This window comes from Durio zibethinus, chromosome 11 (genome assembly GCF_047325235.1).
Source record: "Durio zibethinus cultivar Kanyao isolate XHJ-2024 chromosome 11, ASM4732523v1, whole genome shotgun sequence".
Classification (NCBI taxonomy): domain Eukaryota; kingdom Viridiplantae; phylum Streptophyta; class Magnoliopsida; order Malvales; family Malvaceae; genus Durio; species Durio zibethinus.
In genome coordinates this window covers 24,401,915-24,421,247 of record NC_143172.1, presented here as the reverse complement: position 1 = coordinate 24,421,247, position 19,333 = coordinate 24,401,915, and the positions used below count along the sequence as shown (strand labels likewise).

The window sequence follows — 19,333 nt, the reverse complement described above, 5'->3', positions numbered from 1 at the left end:
GCAGCCGGCTACCTAATTAACCCCACGTAGCTTACTAAAGCAGGCCTTTCATCTTCATTAAAAAGAAGAAAGATAGGACGACTAGTGTTCATCAACAATAAAGGATACACATACTTCTACGCACCATCCAAAAATGATAAAAGAATAAACCATAACTTAATATATTTTGTTAATGTAATTATTTTTAAAAAATAATATTCAATTAATTAATATTTAAATTTTAATATTTGTAATTTTTTTATTTTTAAACTACGTTCTCTTTTGTAAAAAAATAAAAAAATTTCTCATATTTCTAGAAGTACCATTACCATTTCAAAATTGGGATGAGTTAACAAGTATTAGAGTTTATCATATCATTTCTAACTTGAAATAATAATTATCATTTCATTACGCTAAGTTACATGTATAAAATAAGCAAATTATCTTTGACCCTTAATTTTTAGCACTAATAATTTCAATTGTTTCAAAGCACTTGAGCTTTGATCAAATACCAAGTACATGATTCTTTATTAAAAAAAAAATTAGATTCGAATTTCCATTTTTCAAAAAAAGAAATGATCCAAAAGATGAGTAAGAGACTCTTATGCTTAGTATAAAAAAACCCAAAAGTGTAGTTTGGCCATACTCATTTGTTCTATAGTTAATTAAACCCAATATTCATACACATAAATTTTTTCCTCTTTGGAAAACCCAAAAAAAGGCAGCTCTTGAGCTTTAAAAACAATCAGACAATTTATTCAAGTTCCATGCAACGGCAAAAATCTCCAAAATGTAAAAAAAACAGGCCAAAATTTTGATTAAAAAAAAAAAAAAAAAGAAGGAAAGGGGTTGGGATTTGGGGGAATGTGGGATTGAGGGGCAGTGACATTGAAATTAGCTAGAGATCACCTTCAAACATTATCTCTTTTATCACCCATCAATATATATCACCATGAAAGCAAAGAAAAGGACCGGGTTGGCCTTTGTTGCGTAGTCCCCCATGTCTTTTTCATGCTGCTATCAATTGAAAGATGATGTTGAATTTTTAAAGCTTTACAGCTAGCTAGCTAGCTCTGCATTCATATCCTGCAAGCTGCATTAATGCATGCTTCTCTATAATTTTTTATTACCCTTTTGGAATATTGTTGATCATCCCTATATGATCAAAGGATAAAATTAGCCTTTAGGGTTAGGGTCCATGGAATAATTTCAACGGTGCATTATTTTCTAAGCACGCGTGGATAAGGATTTCTTCTTCTTTTTTTTCATTTCTATATATATACCCAAATTTGATTGCTTTGTAGTAACAATTTTTTTATGACATTTTAGTGACAAATTTTATGCAATAGGCACGGACCAAATTACCTGCCCGGCCCCTAAGTTGAAAAATATTTTTTAATGAATAAGTAATATGAGTATAATTAGATTCGTAAAAATATATAAATATTATTAATAATATGAAAAAGTAAAATATATATTAAAGTTAGATAATATAATATCTTATTTTTTAAGTTTTGTATTCTATGTGGGTCATGTGAGATAAAGTGAAAAGGGGTTTGGAATAATTTTGAAATATCACATCTTTGGCTTAAATTTAAGGGGGAAATTGAAATTTTCTCATAAATTTTGAAAATTTTTATTTTTTACCCAACAAGTATATTGGCTTTTTAGATTTTCAATCCATCCAAAATTCAAACACACGTTTAAGTTTTTGACTTCTTTGTAAAAAGAAATTAAAATTATGAGCTAGTGTTTGATAATATTGATTAGGAGTGTTAATTTTATCCATATTTAATGAATAATATGATTTTTTATCCAAATGGGGATGGATATTACATTAGAGGGAAGAAGATGAATATAATTTTAAATTTTTATTAAGTACAAGAAGGGAGATGATAATATAATACTTTCTTGTACCTGCACCTTATTTATAAATTTATACATATTTATTAAATAGATTTTTATTAAATAATATAAATTATTATTTTAGATTAATTAAAATTAATATATTTTTATTGAGAAAAAATATATTAATATATATTTATAAAAAATTACCTAAATATACAAGATAAAAAAAAAGTTAACAAAATTTTAGTTTTTACTTTAAAAAAAAAAAACTATGGGTATGAGAATTATCCATATCCATTAAATATCTGCGAAAATGTGGATGGGAATAAATTTTAAATACCTGTTGGATATGGGCACGAAGATTTGTATAATATGAAAATTCAAAGATAGGTATGTATAATACTCTATTCTGTCCATACCATACTCATTGACATCCCTAATATTGATAGTGTAAAATTTTAATTACATAAATGCTATTAAAAGGGTGACATATGCCATTTAAGTATATTTAAAAAATAAAAAATCTAATTAAAAATGAAAATTGAACATGTGTCACATTCTTAATCTAGCTTATGTAATTAAAATTTTACATTGATAGTAAATTAAATATTGACTCTTAAATTATAAAATATACTCCTTGCTTCTATAAGAAATAAACATTGAGTTTGTATTTAATGTAATGTCAGTATATACTCTTTATACATTATCATTAAACTACATGCTGTCATATCATTAATGAGTAAATTTTAAAAAATTATAAATTATAAATAATAAAAATTGACTTAAACTTATTTTTAACACTTATCAACTTTCAAGTTTATTTATTAATTATGTGATAATATGTAATTTAATAATAGTGTATATATTATATGCACTATCAATGCATCAAATATAAATTAAAAATTTATTAGTATAAACCTTTTTTTTTTCTGTGAATTATTCTAGCAAAATTGATACCATCCCTCCCATTTATTTAAGATGATTCCTAAAAATATTTATAGACTCGTAGCCTCATACCCAACTCCTAATTAAGGTCATCAAATGTATAACAAATTTACTAAAAGTTAAAAAAAAAAAAAAAAGGGGAACAAACAAACAAACAAACTACAACTTGCCTATTTAGCAAATATATTCTAAGTTTGTACCAAAAAGAAATTCTAAGATTGACAAATGACAATAGTCTTAAAATAAATAAATTAACTCGATTAATATTGGTGTTAATGGGTGCCAGAAGGTCATTAATTAATTACTTATTAATTTTATTTCGTGATGAAAAATGTAATTAAATAAAAAAAGTTGTATGTGAAAATTAAAAATAATAAACATTCATGAAGGGTCTCCATCTTATATCCTAATAAGGCATATACATCCTCAATTTTTTTTATATAAAAAATATCACAGCTAAAAATAAAAAAACGAATTGCAAATTTTAAAGTTTAAAATTTAAATTAATCAAATGTCACTTCTTACAAATAATCGCATAAACAAATTGAGCTAAGATTTTTATTTCATATCCCCAATTAAATTGGGTCAAAAAGAGATCGAATCATCAAAATGCAAAAACACCGTGGAAAGATAGAAAGGATTGAAAGCAATTAAAAATATCAATACACGTGTTCATGAATCGAAAATAGAATTAATTACTTAGGTTGAAATAGACATCTTTCAATGATCTATATATAGAACAATTTTAAGCAAAATCTAACGAAGATTTAATCCAAATCGTAGGTGCTTGGCTTAGAATCTTTTTTCTTTAAAAAAAAATTGATTACAATCTTATTTTACATGTGAATCCATCCATTTTGCACGTAATTTGGTTATTAATTTTGTCATTGCATAAGCATAAAAGAGTGAATATGATTAATTACTTGTAAAATCACTTTTTTTTTTTTTTTATTATTGTGACAATGCCAATTTCCTCTTATTGTTGACTTTGTTTAGTGGGGAACAAAGATTGGGAATGTGAAGGAAAAGGAAATGAGCGGCTCTTCTTTACTTGGGTTAAAGTCAAAACAAGTTAGGTGATCACTATATTTTTGTCCCTTTGGCATCAAATATGAGCCAAAAAAATGGTGGGACTTTATCTTCTTTGCAATTTCTAAATGATTGGCTATATAATGAGTATTTATGATTTTTTTAATTAAAAGAAAATTTCAAAGTAAATGATTCTCAATATCTGTTCACATGTTTCATCTATACAAGGTTTTTTTTTTTTTTTCTTTTTTTTTTTTTACCAATGAACAGGTTTAAGGGAAGTGATGAGTTCTATAGATAGCTATATGGTCTTTTGATAGAGCACTGATCTTTTAGTTTTAATAATTATTCATGATTCAATCCCTAATCACCTCAAACATAAAAAAAAAAAAAAAAAAGTTTTTGAATTAAAATTAAATAATCATCCAAACTTCTCGTCGATTTATTGCAATCAATTAAATCATCAAATATGTATTTTAACTAATTGATCATTTATTAGGTGAAAATTGGTTAATCACAAGAAAATACTTAGATGAAATTCTTTAAGTGAAGTGCCAGAAGTTCACTACTAAAAATGATTAAATAAAAATTGATAAATTGAAAGATCTCATTAAATCGATCAAGTATATAAATTTTGAAAAAAATTTAATATATATTTATTTATATAAATATTTTTAATAAAAATATTGACAGAATTTTTATCTTTAAATAAATATCATTCAAATTTTAATTTTAAATAATATTTTAATTTTTTTTTACATATTATTAATATTCATAATAAATTTTATTAATCTACCCGTTTGAATATTTTATTAAAGTTTTAGTAAAATTTTTTTTTTTAAATTTCACAAACTTTATCTAAAGGACTTCATGTACGTTTTGTACTTAATTGCAAGCTCTCATTTCTACCTAATAAATGTTAAATTGGGTGAAAATAAATGTTTAAAAATTTAATTGGGTGAAAATAAATGTTTAAAGACTTAATTGAATAACAATAAATATTTAAGCGTTCAATTTATAACAATAAAATGATAGAAGTTTAGATAATTATTTAATTTTTATTTAAAAGCTTTTTCTAAACTTAATAATAATAAAAAAAAAAGCAGGAGTTTTCCTAAAACTTGTTGATTACCTTCTAAGACAGCAAACCGAAAAATTATTGAAATTTTTTCTAATTTTAGTAAATACAATTTCTCCTACTTGATTTAGACTTAATTAAGCATGCAACATTTTTTGGTACAGAGTATGAATTATCACGATAGCATATCACTTATGATTTTATTAATAAAATTTTAAAATGATCTAAACTTATAAATATGGTAAATAATATTTTGATTGATCTTTACAATTCTCATATATAGCAATATTTAGCTTTATTTTGTTGCTATTAATATTTTGATATAAATTCTCTTTTTCTTAATTTAAACGCTGCCGTGCTTTATGATAATCATAAGAACAATTATCTTTAAAAAATTTATTGATTTGAATAATATAGTTATTATCTATACATAAGGATGTTCATAATTCGATTTTAACTAAATTAATCGATCGAATTGATTTATTTTAATTAATCGATTGATTATCAAATTAATTTCGATTGGTTAAGAAAAATGATTTTAAAAAAATTTTAATTTTTGGTTAATTCGATTTGAAAATCGAATTAACCAAAATATAACATAATCCACATATAAAATGAAAAATATATGAAATAGATAATTTAATTTTATAACTTGTTATAATTTTTAACATAATACTTTAGTATTTGAATATTTTATTAAATAATTTTATTTAGTTTGTTTAAAATTAAAAAATTAAGAATTTAAAATATAATTTAATTTAAATATAGTTATTATTCGATTAATCAAAAAAATTAATCAAATTTATCAAATTAAATTCGATCAATTAATTTTTAAAATTCATAAATTACGTTCAATTAATAAAAATAAAATAATATAATTTAGTTAATTTAATTTTAGATAATTCGATTCGAAAATAACCAAATCAACTGAATGAACACCCCTATCATTGTTATTAATTTTGTCTCTCTTCCTTGAATTTAGACCTTTTAATTTATATTCAAATATAAAAAACTTTTACTAGAAATATATAATTAGCATGATCATCATTGCCATCATTATTATCATTATCTTATATATATATATATATATTAAATTCTCATTTTCAATTTTCCAAGAATCAAACAAAAGAAATGTCGTTTTCAAAAATATCGATTGTGGCCAAAAAAGTAATTGGAAAATGATTTTGAAACAGTTAGTTTCAAAATCACATTTTATTGCCAACCTTTGCCAGCAACAAAGATAATCAACAAAAGCAACATTACAAGATACATATATATATCATCACAATCCTCTTTCTTTCCTTCTTACCTCACATCATTTGTTTTTTGGTGATAGCCTCAAGACATAAATTTTCCCTTGATGGATTTGCCAAAAGAGAGAAAAAAAAAATTAAACATTGACGAAAAGAAAATTCATGATAGCAAATTCTAAAGGGGCATAGTAGACTTTCCCTTACTTTCTTTCGTCGTCTTTCTCAAACCGACGAGCAATCGAGCAAGGCAAAGTATAAAAATTCTATATCACTGTTCATATTTGGCATATATCTTTCTGTGGTATATATACGTGCATGAATCTTAACTTACAAGGGAAACAATTATTTTCATTTGAGCTTATTTTTGGAGATTCCAAGTTCCATATTTTGTAAAACTTAGCTTGTCATGGGCAAGTTTTGTTATCACCAAAATTCCCTTCATTAATTCATTCATGCATGTGCCCTTAAAAAACTGCGCAAGCAATGAGGTAAGATTAATTTTTTAAACAAAGCTTTAAGCTAAAATAGCAAAGATTAATTGTCTAAAACCATAACTTACGAGGAAAATTGTGTCAATAATAGTAAGATTAATCATTCAAATTCATTTCTTGTAAAAGAAAATTGATAATATGGCAATAGTCTCCATCCATCCTTTCTCTGTCTATATATAATCCTTTATGTAGGTTTGGAACAAAACAATGGACTTTATATAACTGGTAAGTGAAGATAAGCTTGACCCTCTCCATGCCTTATCCTAAAGGAAGCTGTAATTGGCTCTAAATTCATTTTCCACTATGAAATATATGTCATTTTTTCATTCTAAAAATCTATTGCTATATTCATAAAGTAGAGATGGTGATGATTAATTTCATGCGCGATTGTGATATTTATTAATAATGGCGGATTGAGCTATAAAGTATATAATTTTTTTTTTTAAAATTTCATTTATAATATATATAAAATATGTTGATATATTTATTAATTTTATTAATGAAAGAGTGTTCAAAAAAAATTTTGGATGTTGACCAAACAAAAATATTTTTTATTTAGATTTTTTTATTTTTCAAATTTTAGGACTCTTTACATGCGGATCCATCAATGCTTAGTAAACTATTTCGTATTTAAACTAAACAAAATTTTGAGACGTTGATTATCATTTGAATAAAATTTTAGCACTATTTTTAACATATTGAACATGTGAATTATTTATTATATTTACTATATGCCTAGATAAAATTATGTACATGCATTAAATTGATAAATATTTAGTATTTCTTTTGTAAGAATTAAATTTTATTTTAAATAAAAATTTTAAAATTATTATAATTTTAAAATATTATATATGGCACATCAATCATTTTAATCTTATTCTCATTTTGAAGCCACTCAACTTATGTCAATCAATACTTGATTTGATGCTTTTGGATTGGGGAAGAGTTTGTGCCTGATTATAAGTTGAACACTATTACACTTCATTTTATATAAAATAAAATAAAATTTATAAAACAAGTAAAAGAATAAAATTATAAAAATAAATAAATATTCATATCTTATCACAAAAAGCTATTCTTCGATAAAGCAATTAAAATTTTTCGAATTCGATTAAATTCGAAAATTCATATTTATATCATTTCGATATGTTTCTTCTAATAATAATTATATTTGTTAAATATGAAATTAGTAAATTATACCAAAAACAATTTTCCAAAATTGAATTTCGATCTCTCATTTTCAACAAACTTTGTGTAGTGAGGCAGACGAAGGAATCTTTGGGGACCCTTTCAAAACTCTCGTTATCTTGGGGAAACACTGTTTAGGGAAGGAGGAGCGGTGGGGCGGGGAGTTGTTGTCCTTCCACGTCATCATTTCCAACTGGTAGGCCAAGGGGATGTCTTCCACGTGGCAAGATATCCCCTTTAACGTGTTCGTTAGTCATTGGGTGCTGACGCAACTAAAAACGTGAAACGCGTGTCTATTTTTGAGCGCGGGAATAGGGAAGGCCGACTGCCAAGTGGAAGAACAAGGGCGGTTGGGGCCCCACTTGATCACGCGTCGACCGTTAAAAAGGCCTGACTCTCAAAGTAACTTTCCCTGGAATCTGACCTCATGGGCTTTTGTAAGCTAACCCAATGAAACTTCGTAAAGAGCTGGTGGTGGACCCGGTTTCCACAGAATGACGTAATTGCCCTTAGGAATTAACTCCTATTTTAGTTTTTTTTTTCCTCGAATTTAACTACCATTATCTGTTTTTTTAAAGTGTTTTAAAAGAGAATAAAAAATTATATGATTAATTTTAAATAATCTAAATTTTAGTGAAGATGATTTATCAGGTACCACATTGAATCTTTTTTTTTTTTTAAATTGTAACGTGTCATATATATTTTTAATATCATACTTGTTGTTGTTAATATATTTGGTCTTTTTTTTTTGTTAATTCATCAATTGAGTTGATTTTTTTGGCTTGCAACATCAAATTCAATAACAAATTTTATAATTAATTAGATTTAAACACAGATCATGATGTGATTGGAAAAAAGTAAAAATTTAATTTTAAAGAAAAGAATGTTAAATATTGAATGGAAAGCTTTTTTAAAGGCTAATATTATAAATGGTTATGAATTATAATGAAACATTTAATATATTATTTAAATTTTTTAATATTTTAATTTAGTATTTAAATTTTGAATATGTTACTTAATAAAATAGTGGAAGAATTGCTTGTTCATAGCAAGTAATCATTTAAAAATTAATTATATTAAAAATAAATATTTCATTATTTATAAATTTATTGTCAAATAATATGTTAAAAAATTTTAAAATTTAAGTGCCATATTAAATATTTTACTATAATTTAATTATTATTCATGAAATTAACCTTTTTTTTAATGCATATGAAAAAATTTTGTTTATTTTAGAAGTGTAAAGACATTAATATTCTTAATTTTATTTTAGTACAAATTTTTTATTTTTTTATTAATTTTTAATTAAATTGGTGTCACTTGGTTCTAACATCAAATTCAATTAAATATATTATAAATAATATAAACATAGATATAAATAAAAAATCAAGACATATAAATTACTCAAACCCTCAACTTAAGATAGATATTGAAAATTATTTCTCTCACTTTATAATTTGAAAATAAATTATTTATAAAGTTAATTCATGACCAATTGCGTTGAAATGGACAAACTAATCAATTGAGCCAATTTTGTTATCAATGAAATATTTTATCATTTTAATTTAAAAAAATTAAAATTCAATTGTAAATTGTAATTGCTTATAAATTCTATATACTTGATATAATGTGATTTTCTTAGAAATGGATTATGAATTTTTTGCAAGGTGATATATGATAATTTAAAATATGATAAGATAACATAAAACGAATATGATAAAAATAACATAAAAATGATACGATTTTAAAATTTTTATAATAATTATATGTAGATTTAATAAAATAAAAAAAATATTTTATATTTTCATGTTAACATGAATTATAACACATAATTTTATTTAAAATGCGATGCAAATTTATAAATTTTAATATTTTATATAATACAAATACATAAATCGTTATATTTATATACTACTATTGATGTTCAACATTTTCTAAAAGGGAAGGGAGAAAAGCACCCTACTTATAGATTTTCATAATCACTGCTAGACAAAATTTAATTGTTTGATTTGTATTTTACAACTATACATGATACAACAATTAATTTTAAGCTCAAATTTCAAATTTTAAAACAAGTATACCCACCAAGAAATTAACCACTAAAGAAAACAAAACAAAACATTCAAATATTGAAAACTTTGTTTGAATTTGAAACTTTTAATACTTGAATTAACGATAAATTATATGATAGATTATTAGTAGAATTTTTTAATTTCACCAACGTTATTAATAGAGTGACACATGTTTTATTTTTAAAATATATTTTAGAGAACATATGTTGTCTTTTAAGTTTTACTTTTGAATTTAAAAAACTCTAGCAAGAATTTATTTGATAATTAACTTTAATTTCAAATTTTTTTATAGAAAATGACTTTTTCCAATTTATTTGAATAAATAACAACTACCATGTTTTTTTTTTCCCTTTTGTACAAAATGACTTATAATTTTTTTTTATTTCCATATTAAAGGTGTCAATATCAAGGTTGTCCATATTGTACCAAAATTTGGTTTATTTTCCTTTTAAAAATGGTACGTAATAGTACCCATATGTTTCAATGCATCATTTTAGATTTACTTGTATTATCTAACTATTTTGTTTACAAAATAAATACACACAGACAAACACACCTCCATTGTGCACATCTATAGGTTTATATATAAATATAAATATTTAATATTCAAAAGTCTCAAACATCAAATAAATGAAATACATATAAAAAATATTATGATACATTAAGTTATTTTAAATAGGTTTAGCAGTCCAATTTATAAACATATTTCATTTTTGGATTAAATTATGAATAAAAAATATAATGAGAGATAAAGCATTAGGAATTAATTTAAAGAATAAAATAAATAAATAAAATTAAAAAATAAAAAGAAGTAAAATCTTATATTTATCAAGTACGAATCATTATAGATTAATACGAACAATACAAATTTAATACAAAAATTGAATATTAAATTTTAAAAATAATTATATAATTTAATTGAGTTAATACCCAGATTCTTAATCAATCACTTTTTCAATATAGGACGGTGAGAAAAATTAACAAGACTGTTGTCAAACAGAAAGGATAATGTATCCGACAAAATCACTGGGTCATGTCGTGTAAGACTCAAATTGTTCTGATTGCATGGGAAGGGTTTGGGACATTCTCTCATGTGCCTAAAAGCTTCACATGCTTCCTTAATTAAACAAAAAAGAAATCAATAACAGAAGCTTATTCTTGCATCATCATTAAAAAAGATTGCTAACCTCCCAAAACGGAATACATGCATCATGAAATGAATGAATTGGATAAAGTGAATTTTGAATGAACTTATCGAATGATTAAAAATGAAAATTAAAAATACAAGGTGTTAATTTATTTAAATTTATCATAAATTTCTCAGCTGATGTTTTGTTATCATCGGACTTATAATTTTAGAGTAAATTTATTGTTATATTTCAATTTTGAAGTAATTAAAAAATATTTAAAAATTCTATTACGGCTATTTTACAATTAAAAAATTATTTTAAAAATAGTATGGAAAAAAAAAACCATAAAACTAAGATTTAAAATTTTCTTTTCAATTTATCATTGCATCTTTTACTAAATATAATGTCTCATAATTCGAATTTTTAATTTAATTTTTTTCCTTTCATCATATCATTTTCTATTAAAAACAATATCCCATTATACATTTTGAGTTGGTCTTAATTTTTTTTCCTTGTCATATTATTTTCAAAATTTTTTTATTATAAAATAATTTTCAACGAAATATTTTACAGAATATTTCTCAACTGTTATATCTTGACCAAATTTGCTTGAAAATTATAAGTACAATGGTAAGTTTGCTACAAAATTAAAAATATATAGATAAAATTACACCAATTAAATCAAAACAATTTCAATCAGCATTCATATATATTGTTTCACAATTCATGATTGAATCTTAGACAGATGAGAAGTATTAACAGCAACCCAGAAAGAGAAACAAAAAATAATCCAAGACAAGGAATAATTCAAGTTTTCTAACATGGTAATTTCATTATAAATTTATAATACATAATTTTATTTAGACCTAAAGAAAATCTATACACAGACTGACACCATCTTTTCCAGACAATAATAGTAACTGAAGGTCGAATTAATCTTCAAATGCTGCTGTTTCTGATTTCAGTAATGCCAAAAACAATCAAGGTCCAGTGGTCCAGCCGAAGTAGAAGGGGCTTCTTGATCGTCGAATGGCCTCTTTCCCATTTCGAGATTCGATACGACAGAAGAGATTTCATTGTTAATATCAGTGGTTAAAACTGTTTCTTGTGAAACACTAATCATCTCCCTCTCTGTTTTGAAATCCTGCCTTATGTTTGATCCATGGCTTTCAATTAAGGCCCTCAGGATTGATTGGTCTTGCATTAAAACAGAGCCAGGGAATTGAAAATTTGATAGGGAAGGGATTGCTTGAGCAGAGTAAAAGGAGTTTGAAAGTGGGAAAATGTCTGTAGGATTTGAAGAAACAGGAAGAAGAGGGCTATTGAAATTCCCAATTGTGTCTTCTTGAACATCAATAGGATTGGAGAAGCAGGGCACGTAAGCCAATTCGGCAACAGGTTTGCTCTTGCCATTGCATGGTGAAGATTCCATTAATGGTGGTAGACCAGCAGGACCCAACTCATTACCAAAAGAACCCATCCTAACCATACCTGAAATATGGGTTTTCTTCCCATCAGAACTCTTTTGGAATACCCTGCAAATCACCCACTCGTTCTACAAAATAAAAAAGACAAAAATGATCCATTAACAACACATGGATGACACAAATTGAAACAGAGCAAAAGACAGAATGGAAAAACAGAGCAAAGTGTTACCTTGGCAGTTTTAGGGAGGTTGTGGACAGAGTATTTGCCTTCCACTCTGTATTCATGCATGACCCAGTTGGTTTTCTCTCCTTTTGGAGCTCTACCCTTGTAGAAAACAAGAGTTTTCTTCATTCCAACCAATGATTTTCCTCTGTAAATCTCCTTATCTTTCCCTGTGGCTTTCCAGTAGCCAGAATTGGTAGCCCTATTGGTCCTTAGACCAGTAGGGTATTTTTTGTCTCTCACACAGAAAAAGTACCATTCTTTCTCTCCCATTTTCGCTTTCCCTATATCCAAACAAACATGAGAAAGTTTTGAACAAAGAGAAAAGGTGCATGAAAACTTTGAATTAAGATCATAGCAACAAGACTTACATGGCAAGTCCCAGGGCTCAGACTTGTTCAAATCCACCTCTCCAATAGCTCTAGCGCTGAAGTTGATGTCAAGAACCTTCTTGTACAAGTAGTGAGAAATAAGCTCTTCATCAGTTGGATGAAACCGGAAACCCGGAGGCAAATTCATCTGATCATCTTCCTGACCAACTACAACAATGTTTGCCATTCCTGGAAGAAGCTAAAACCCTATTGCCCCTTTCACCTAAAACCTTCAGTTTCACAATCTTGGTTTGATTCCAATCAACAAGCTGCAAAAACCCACCCAAAATCCAGCTTAAAATCCCAACAAAGCACACCCTTATAACCTCTCTCTCTCTCTCTCTCTATATATATATATATATATATATATCAACTGACCAGACAGCTGAAATTCTTATTGTCCAAAGCACCTGGCAGAGAAAACAAAGCAACTAAAGAACTGAAAATATTCAAATGGAAAGTGATACAGCAAAGGGAGGAGAAGAAAGCTTATATAAAGTTAAGAGAAGTTAGGAAAAAAAAAAAAACGATTCAGAGAAAAAGAGGGACGCCATGGAACTAAAAAGCAATAAACCTTGAAGATGGGGAGGTGTTAAGAGAAAAAGCAGCATGAGCAACAAAAGCCCCTAAATACTGGTGTGTGAAGGGAAAGAAACGTGGCATGTAAGGCAACTTGGTTTGTTGTTTTGGCCAGCTCCACCTTCCCCCATCCCTTCTCTCAAATGAACTTTTACATATGCAATAATACTTGTGATAATAATGATATTTCTATTCTATCCCCCTAAATTTTTTTCAAGAGACAGCTAATCTCAAAGATCATGCATCTAAATTCGATTTTAGGTTAATATCTTATACAAAATTGATCAAAATTTGAAAATAATAAAAATTATAAATATTAAGATTTAAACTCTAAATTTATTAAATGTTAATTTTTTACGGTTAATTATATGAATCTATTAAATTACACTCTAAATCCAAAATTTAATTTTTTATTGTTAAATACTTAGTATATGATCCTTGGAATTGTGATTTTCTTAATGATGATTAAAACAATGTAAATTACATTTACCATATCTCAATGGAGAATCTAAATAAAGGCATAGAAAATGTTTCAAGTCAATTCTTCTATGATCAGGTTCTACCTATGCGGATAATTTATAATTAATTTATTTTAGTTTGATTTTAATAATTGTTATAGAATTATCAAGAAGATTTGGGTCCAATAAGGTGAGAATGTTGATTTTATTGGTTGTTTCATCTGCACACCAGAAATGGCCAACCTGTATTATTATAACAAGATTCAAACAGTGAGACAATCTATTATAAAAAAAAAAAAAAAAAAAAAGTGATCAGAAAATCTATTTTTCAATGTGAAAAAAGGAGTTTTCCCAAGAAAAAAAATCGTTTTCATTCTAATTACTGATAACAGCTGTCTGAATCCATGGAATTACACTACAGAAACTGAAATTCCCAGCTTCCGAAAATTAGATACAGTTGTTTATTCAACTCAAAATGACCCATTTGACCCCATATTATTTATAGGAAAAAAAATGAAAATTGCAAAAAAAAAAAAAAAAGGTCAGACATTGCATTGATTTTTCATCCTATTAGCATAAAAAACTGACACTTGGAAACAAGTAACCAAAAACAGGTGAGAAAATGATCTATTTTTAGGTTGAATTAGAACACCAGGAACAGACAAATTATGGAAAAATCACCTGGCTCCTCTCCCAAAAGCTTCTAAAAATTTTTGTGAGAAAATTTGAGCAGTACTGTTTCATAACAATTTATTTGAAAGTTTCATTAGATACAGGAGGAAAAACAAAAGCTCCATGTACATAGATAATCTCTCCCTCTAATTACTTCTCATAACTCTGCACATCTTTTTTTAGGGACCTCACCATTATTTAAAATTAGCCTTTTATGCTAGTATGATGTGAAGGGAATATAGTTCTAATTAAGAACTAATTTTTGTTAGGTGAAAGAGTTCAGAGAATTGAACAAAATTTCTTATTGAATGATAAAAAATTTTTAAGTTTTATTCAATATATTTGTTTTTTCATGTCGTTTAAATAAATTTATTTATATCATATCTAATAAATTCTTAAAAAACCATCGTCCCATAATCTTTTTATAAATTTGAATGCAGACATAAAAAAAATATACCTTTTTACCACTTAAAACTAAACAGTGATAAAGCATTGAATAATTTTTTGGGAATGAGTTTCCAAAGCTAAACTGTTTAATCTAGATAGATAGTGAGGATTAGAATGATCAATGTATATGTTAACTTAGAAACCTATATCCAACAACTTTAATTGCTCCCAATTTTTTTTTTTTTCATGTTCACAACCACTCACATTTAAGAACTTTTTGAGCTTTAGAAACTTGAAGGTGCATAAATACCAAATGTTAACTTAGTCTAACTTTTAATGTGATCCCACAAAGGATTTGGCCCACTGCAACATGCAAGAGGCATTCAAACAAAATTAGAAATGGTACTTGATTTGACTTCATCTGAAAGGGACCTAAAATGCTGGCATGTACTCAAAGCAACTTCTTCTTGTGCATTTTCTTTTCCCCACTTTTTAGTGCTGAATAGATTAGTACATATGAAGAAAATTTGTGGAAAGTTGGAATTCACTCTTTTCCTTTTAAAAAGAGAGAAGTAACAACATCTAGGAGTTGTAGATCTTTATGTACTTGTTTTAAAAAATGAAAATACAAAATAGAGATAAGAAAAAAATAAGCCCATGATTTGTGATTTATAAATTCATTTAAGACTGAAATCAAGAAAAAACCCAAATTACAAATGTTTTCCAATTTCTAACCCAAAAACAATCAACCTACAGATTCGCCAATAATCAGCCCAATTTCCAAGAATTAATGCAGCACAGTCTGAAAGGCAATGTGGTTAAAAAAAAGAAAAAGCAAAAGAAAAGAGATGGATGATAAAAGCTTAACAATAAAGAAGTACCAATGGCCCTCATCTTCAGGCAAAGGAGGAGAGATAAAATTTGGAAGTATAATAATAATAGTAGAGATGTTAGTTTTATTCATATTCAATAAAAAATTTTATTTTTTATTTGAATGTAGATAAATATTATATTATAAGGATAGAGATGTATATAATTTTAAATTTTTATTAGATATAAAGATAGAAACATACCATATAATATTCGTTTCATACTTTATATATATTTTTATATATTTAGTAAATAGATTTTTTATTAAATAATATAAATTATTATTTTAGATGAATTAGAATTAATATTTTGTATTAAAAATATATATTAATATATATTTATAAAAAATTACTTAAATATACAAGGTAATAAATTAAAAATAAAAAAATTTAAAAGATAAATTTTTATTTTTATTTTTTTTAAATTTATCGATATGAAGATTATTCATATTTATTAGATACTTATGGAGATAAAAATAAAGATAAATTTAAAATATTCATTGGATATAGGTATAATAAATGTGAAATATTATATCTATGCATTGACATCGCTAATTTATATGTGAGTTTGTAGGTTTATTATTAATTTTAAATATTTTTTTAATCAAATTAAAAGTAAAGTATTAAAAATTACAACTATTAAAAGATCAATAATAAATTTTGGTGGTAAATATAGATCTTATCTCAAATATATTAAGGGTTTTACTAACTATTGCATATGAATGCTGATTGAATATTTTATTTTTCATTTATTAAAAGGTAAGTTTTAATTAAAAACAGCTTCCAAAATGTAAAAAATAAGAAAAACGTTTGAAAAAGGAAGCAAACCTCAGAATTTTAAATAATAAGACCATAGGAAAAGACTAAGAACAATGTTAAAATATTATTAAATAATTAAATTAAAATTTTAATTTAATTAATTTATATAATCATTTAAAAATAAAATTAAATATGTAAGAATTCAAATTCTAATAGTTTCAATTTATTTTGTTATCCTCACATGGTGGCATAAATAAAAAAAGGTTATTACTCAATTATCCAGTAATCCAATAATCCAACAATTTAAAAAGTAAATAAAAATATAATTGTTATTTGTTACTAATATTTTATTATTTATAAGTAATTTTAGATAAAACTATTAATTTATGTATTTCTGTTTTATATAAAATATAAAAATTATTATATTATAATTCGTGTTAATATATTAATTATATATATAATTTTTATTAAAATTTTAAATCAAATTATTTTTATGTCATCTCATAATATATGAAAGTGTTACGTTTAGGCTATCCAATTATGGGACAAAAGAGCATTGCTCATCTGGTGATTTTTTATTATTTGTAATTATTATAAGAATATATACATTCTATTTATTATACGGAGTAGGGCCAGCAACATTTCCCCTTTCAAGAAGAAACCCAATAATTAAAGGACACGCGTCAAGTTTGGCCTCTTTGAGGAATTTCAATCGTCCTGGTAACCTCATATACAGTCAACGTCCATATCTGCCACGTCGGCATCATAACAATTTGGAAACTGATAGTATCTGCCACCTGGCAACTTGCTATTGTTTTTGTTAAACCAAACTTGTACTACTTTGATAAACCCCTAGAGTTGACTAGTAACCTCTGTTGAAGCTGACGTGGCATATGAACCATGTTTAAAATGCAACGCTATTATACTATCAGATTAGATTCACATCTTATCTAATGGTAATCATATATAATATAAGTAAAAATTTAATTCAGTTACTCTTCCGTCACAAATTATTTTGATGTTATTGCATTTTATGAAAAATTTAAAATTTTTTATTTTAATATATTTAATATTTAAATTTAAATTTTTTTTATACAATTAAAATTTTATAATTTTTAATATTAAAAAATAAAAAATTTTAAAATATAATTTTAAAATATAAAATAAAAATTTTAGATGTTTAATAAAAAAAAGATATAATTTTGAAATATTTAAAAAACAAACAAAAAAATTAAACGAAAGAAGTACTTTTAATTTCGTTTTTTGTAATTAAAAAAATTTTATTAACAATAAATAAAATACAAATTTTTAAAAATAAATTATATTTATTGATAACAAAATTTTTAAACATCACAAATAATATTAGTATGATGGTATATATCATTATGGTATAATAAAAAATAAAAAAATAATTTTAAAAATAAATATGATATATAATAATTTAATTTTATTTATAAAATTAAAAATTTTTATTGTCAATGTATCGAAAACGAACTTGAAATATTTTCCTACTGTAAAATCAAAGCTATTCTTAGCCTTCGTTAAAAAAAATTAAAAAAAAAAAAAAAAAAAAAGGAGCAAGTCACTTGAGGCGTGTCTGGACTATGGAGGCAATGTACTTTAAGGCTTGAAGAAATGAAGCAAATGGCAAGTCTTTTTCTTCTTTACCAAACACTTAGGAATTTTTAAAAGGATATATATATATTTAATTGTCCAATTTTGTTCTTTTGACCAAAATAATATAAATTAATATTGCAAGTTACAACAAACTGCTTGTTTAGATAAGGGATATTAGCCTGATATCTATTATAGTAATTTTAACTGAACAAAGTTTTTATTAGAAGTCTTCAAGCCTTGTTGTCACTTGACATATTAAAAATTTATGCATAAATGCTAACCCTGTTTATTCATTTATTTTATATTTATTAATAAAATATTAAAATTTTTTCACATAAAAATCTTAATATTTTAAATATATTATATAATTAAAATTAAATACAGATATTTGACACGTTAGGCATGCGAATCTAATAGTAGCTTGTGAACAGCTCTAATTTTTTTCCCATTAAATTGGTATAAAAGAAATGGACAAAATGAAAGAAAATGCATAATACTCTTGAATTTTTATTATAGATGGCCGGGGCTTAAATGTTAAAGGCTAATGTATAAATTGTTTTTTTTTTTATATATATTTTATTTGATTATTTTGATAAAATAATATTTTAAAATTTAAAATTTAAGATTTAATTTAATTAATTCATACAATTATTTTTAAAAAATAATAATAAAATCTAACAAATTTAAAATTTAAATCACAAAATTTGTAATATTTTTTTTATCCTGATCTCCTTTATTAAAAAAAAAAAAACTCATTTTAGGTTTGGTATAATAGTTGTTACTCCGGTTCTTTCTATGAACAAGAGAGAGCCAAATCCCTTAGAATGTGAAGCTGAAATATAATTTAATTGGGGAAAACATATATCTCCCAAAAAAGTTGCTTCCAACTTAACATTTTTTTTTAATAAAAGAAAAAATAAACCCTAAAAATTCTCAATTTCTTCCCACTTGTTAATAT

General features: G+C 25.0%; 1 protein-coding gene and 1 long non-coding RNA gene across 3 annotated transcripts; one reads left to right on the top strand and one right to left on the bottom strand.

The window, feature by feature from the left end:
* The first annotated feature begins 6,545 nt into the window (after window positions 1-6,545).
* LOC111289892 (uncharacterized) lies at window positions 6,546-8,633 on the top strand. The gene is made up of 2 exons (XR_002690238.2): window positions 6,546-6,848; window positions 7,882-8,633. It is a non-coding gene; the product is annotated as an uncharacterized LOC111289892 (long non-coding RNA).
* A 3,183-nt stretch (window positions 8,634-11,816) lies between these two features.
* On the bottom strand, window positions 11,817-13,874 carry LOC111289771 (NAC domain-containing protein 100-like). Of its 2 annotated transcripts, XM_022881083.2 has the most exons (4): window positions 13,413-13,874; window positions 13,035-13,303; window positions 12,670-12,947; window positions 11,817-12,568 (listed from the first exon to the last, which is right to left on the bottom strand). In XM_022881083.2, exons 2-4 carry the CDS (start codon window positions 13,219-13,221, stop codon window positions 11,975-11,977), a joined length of 1,059 nt encoding a protein of 352 aa, XP_022736818.2. In that variant the 5' UTR covers window positions 13,222-13,303; window positions 13,413-13,874; the 3' UTR covers window positions 11,817-11,974. The 2 variants fall into 2 exon arrangements, with proteins under 2 accessions (XP_022736818.2, XP_022736817.2); XM_022881082.2 differs by having other exon boundaries at window positions 13,035-13,873.
* Window positions 13,875-19,333: the final 5,459 nt, after the last annotated feature.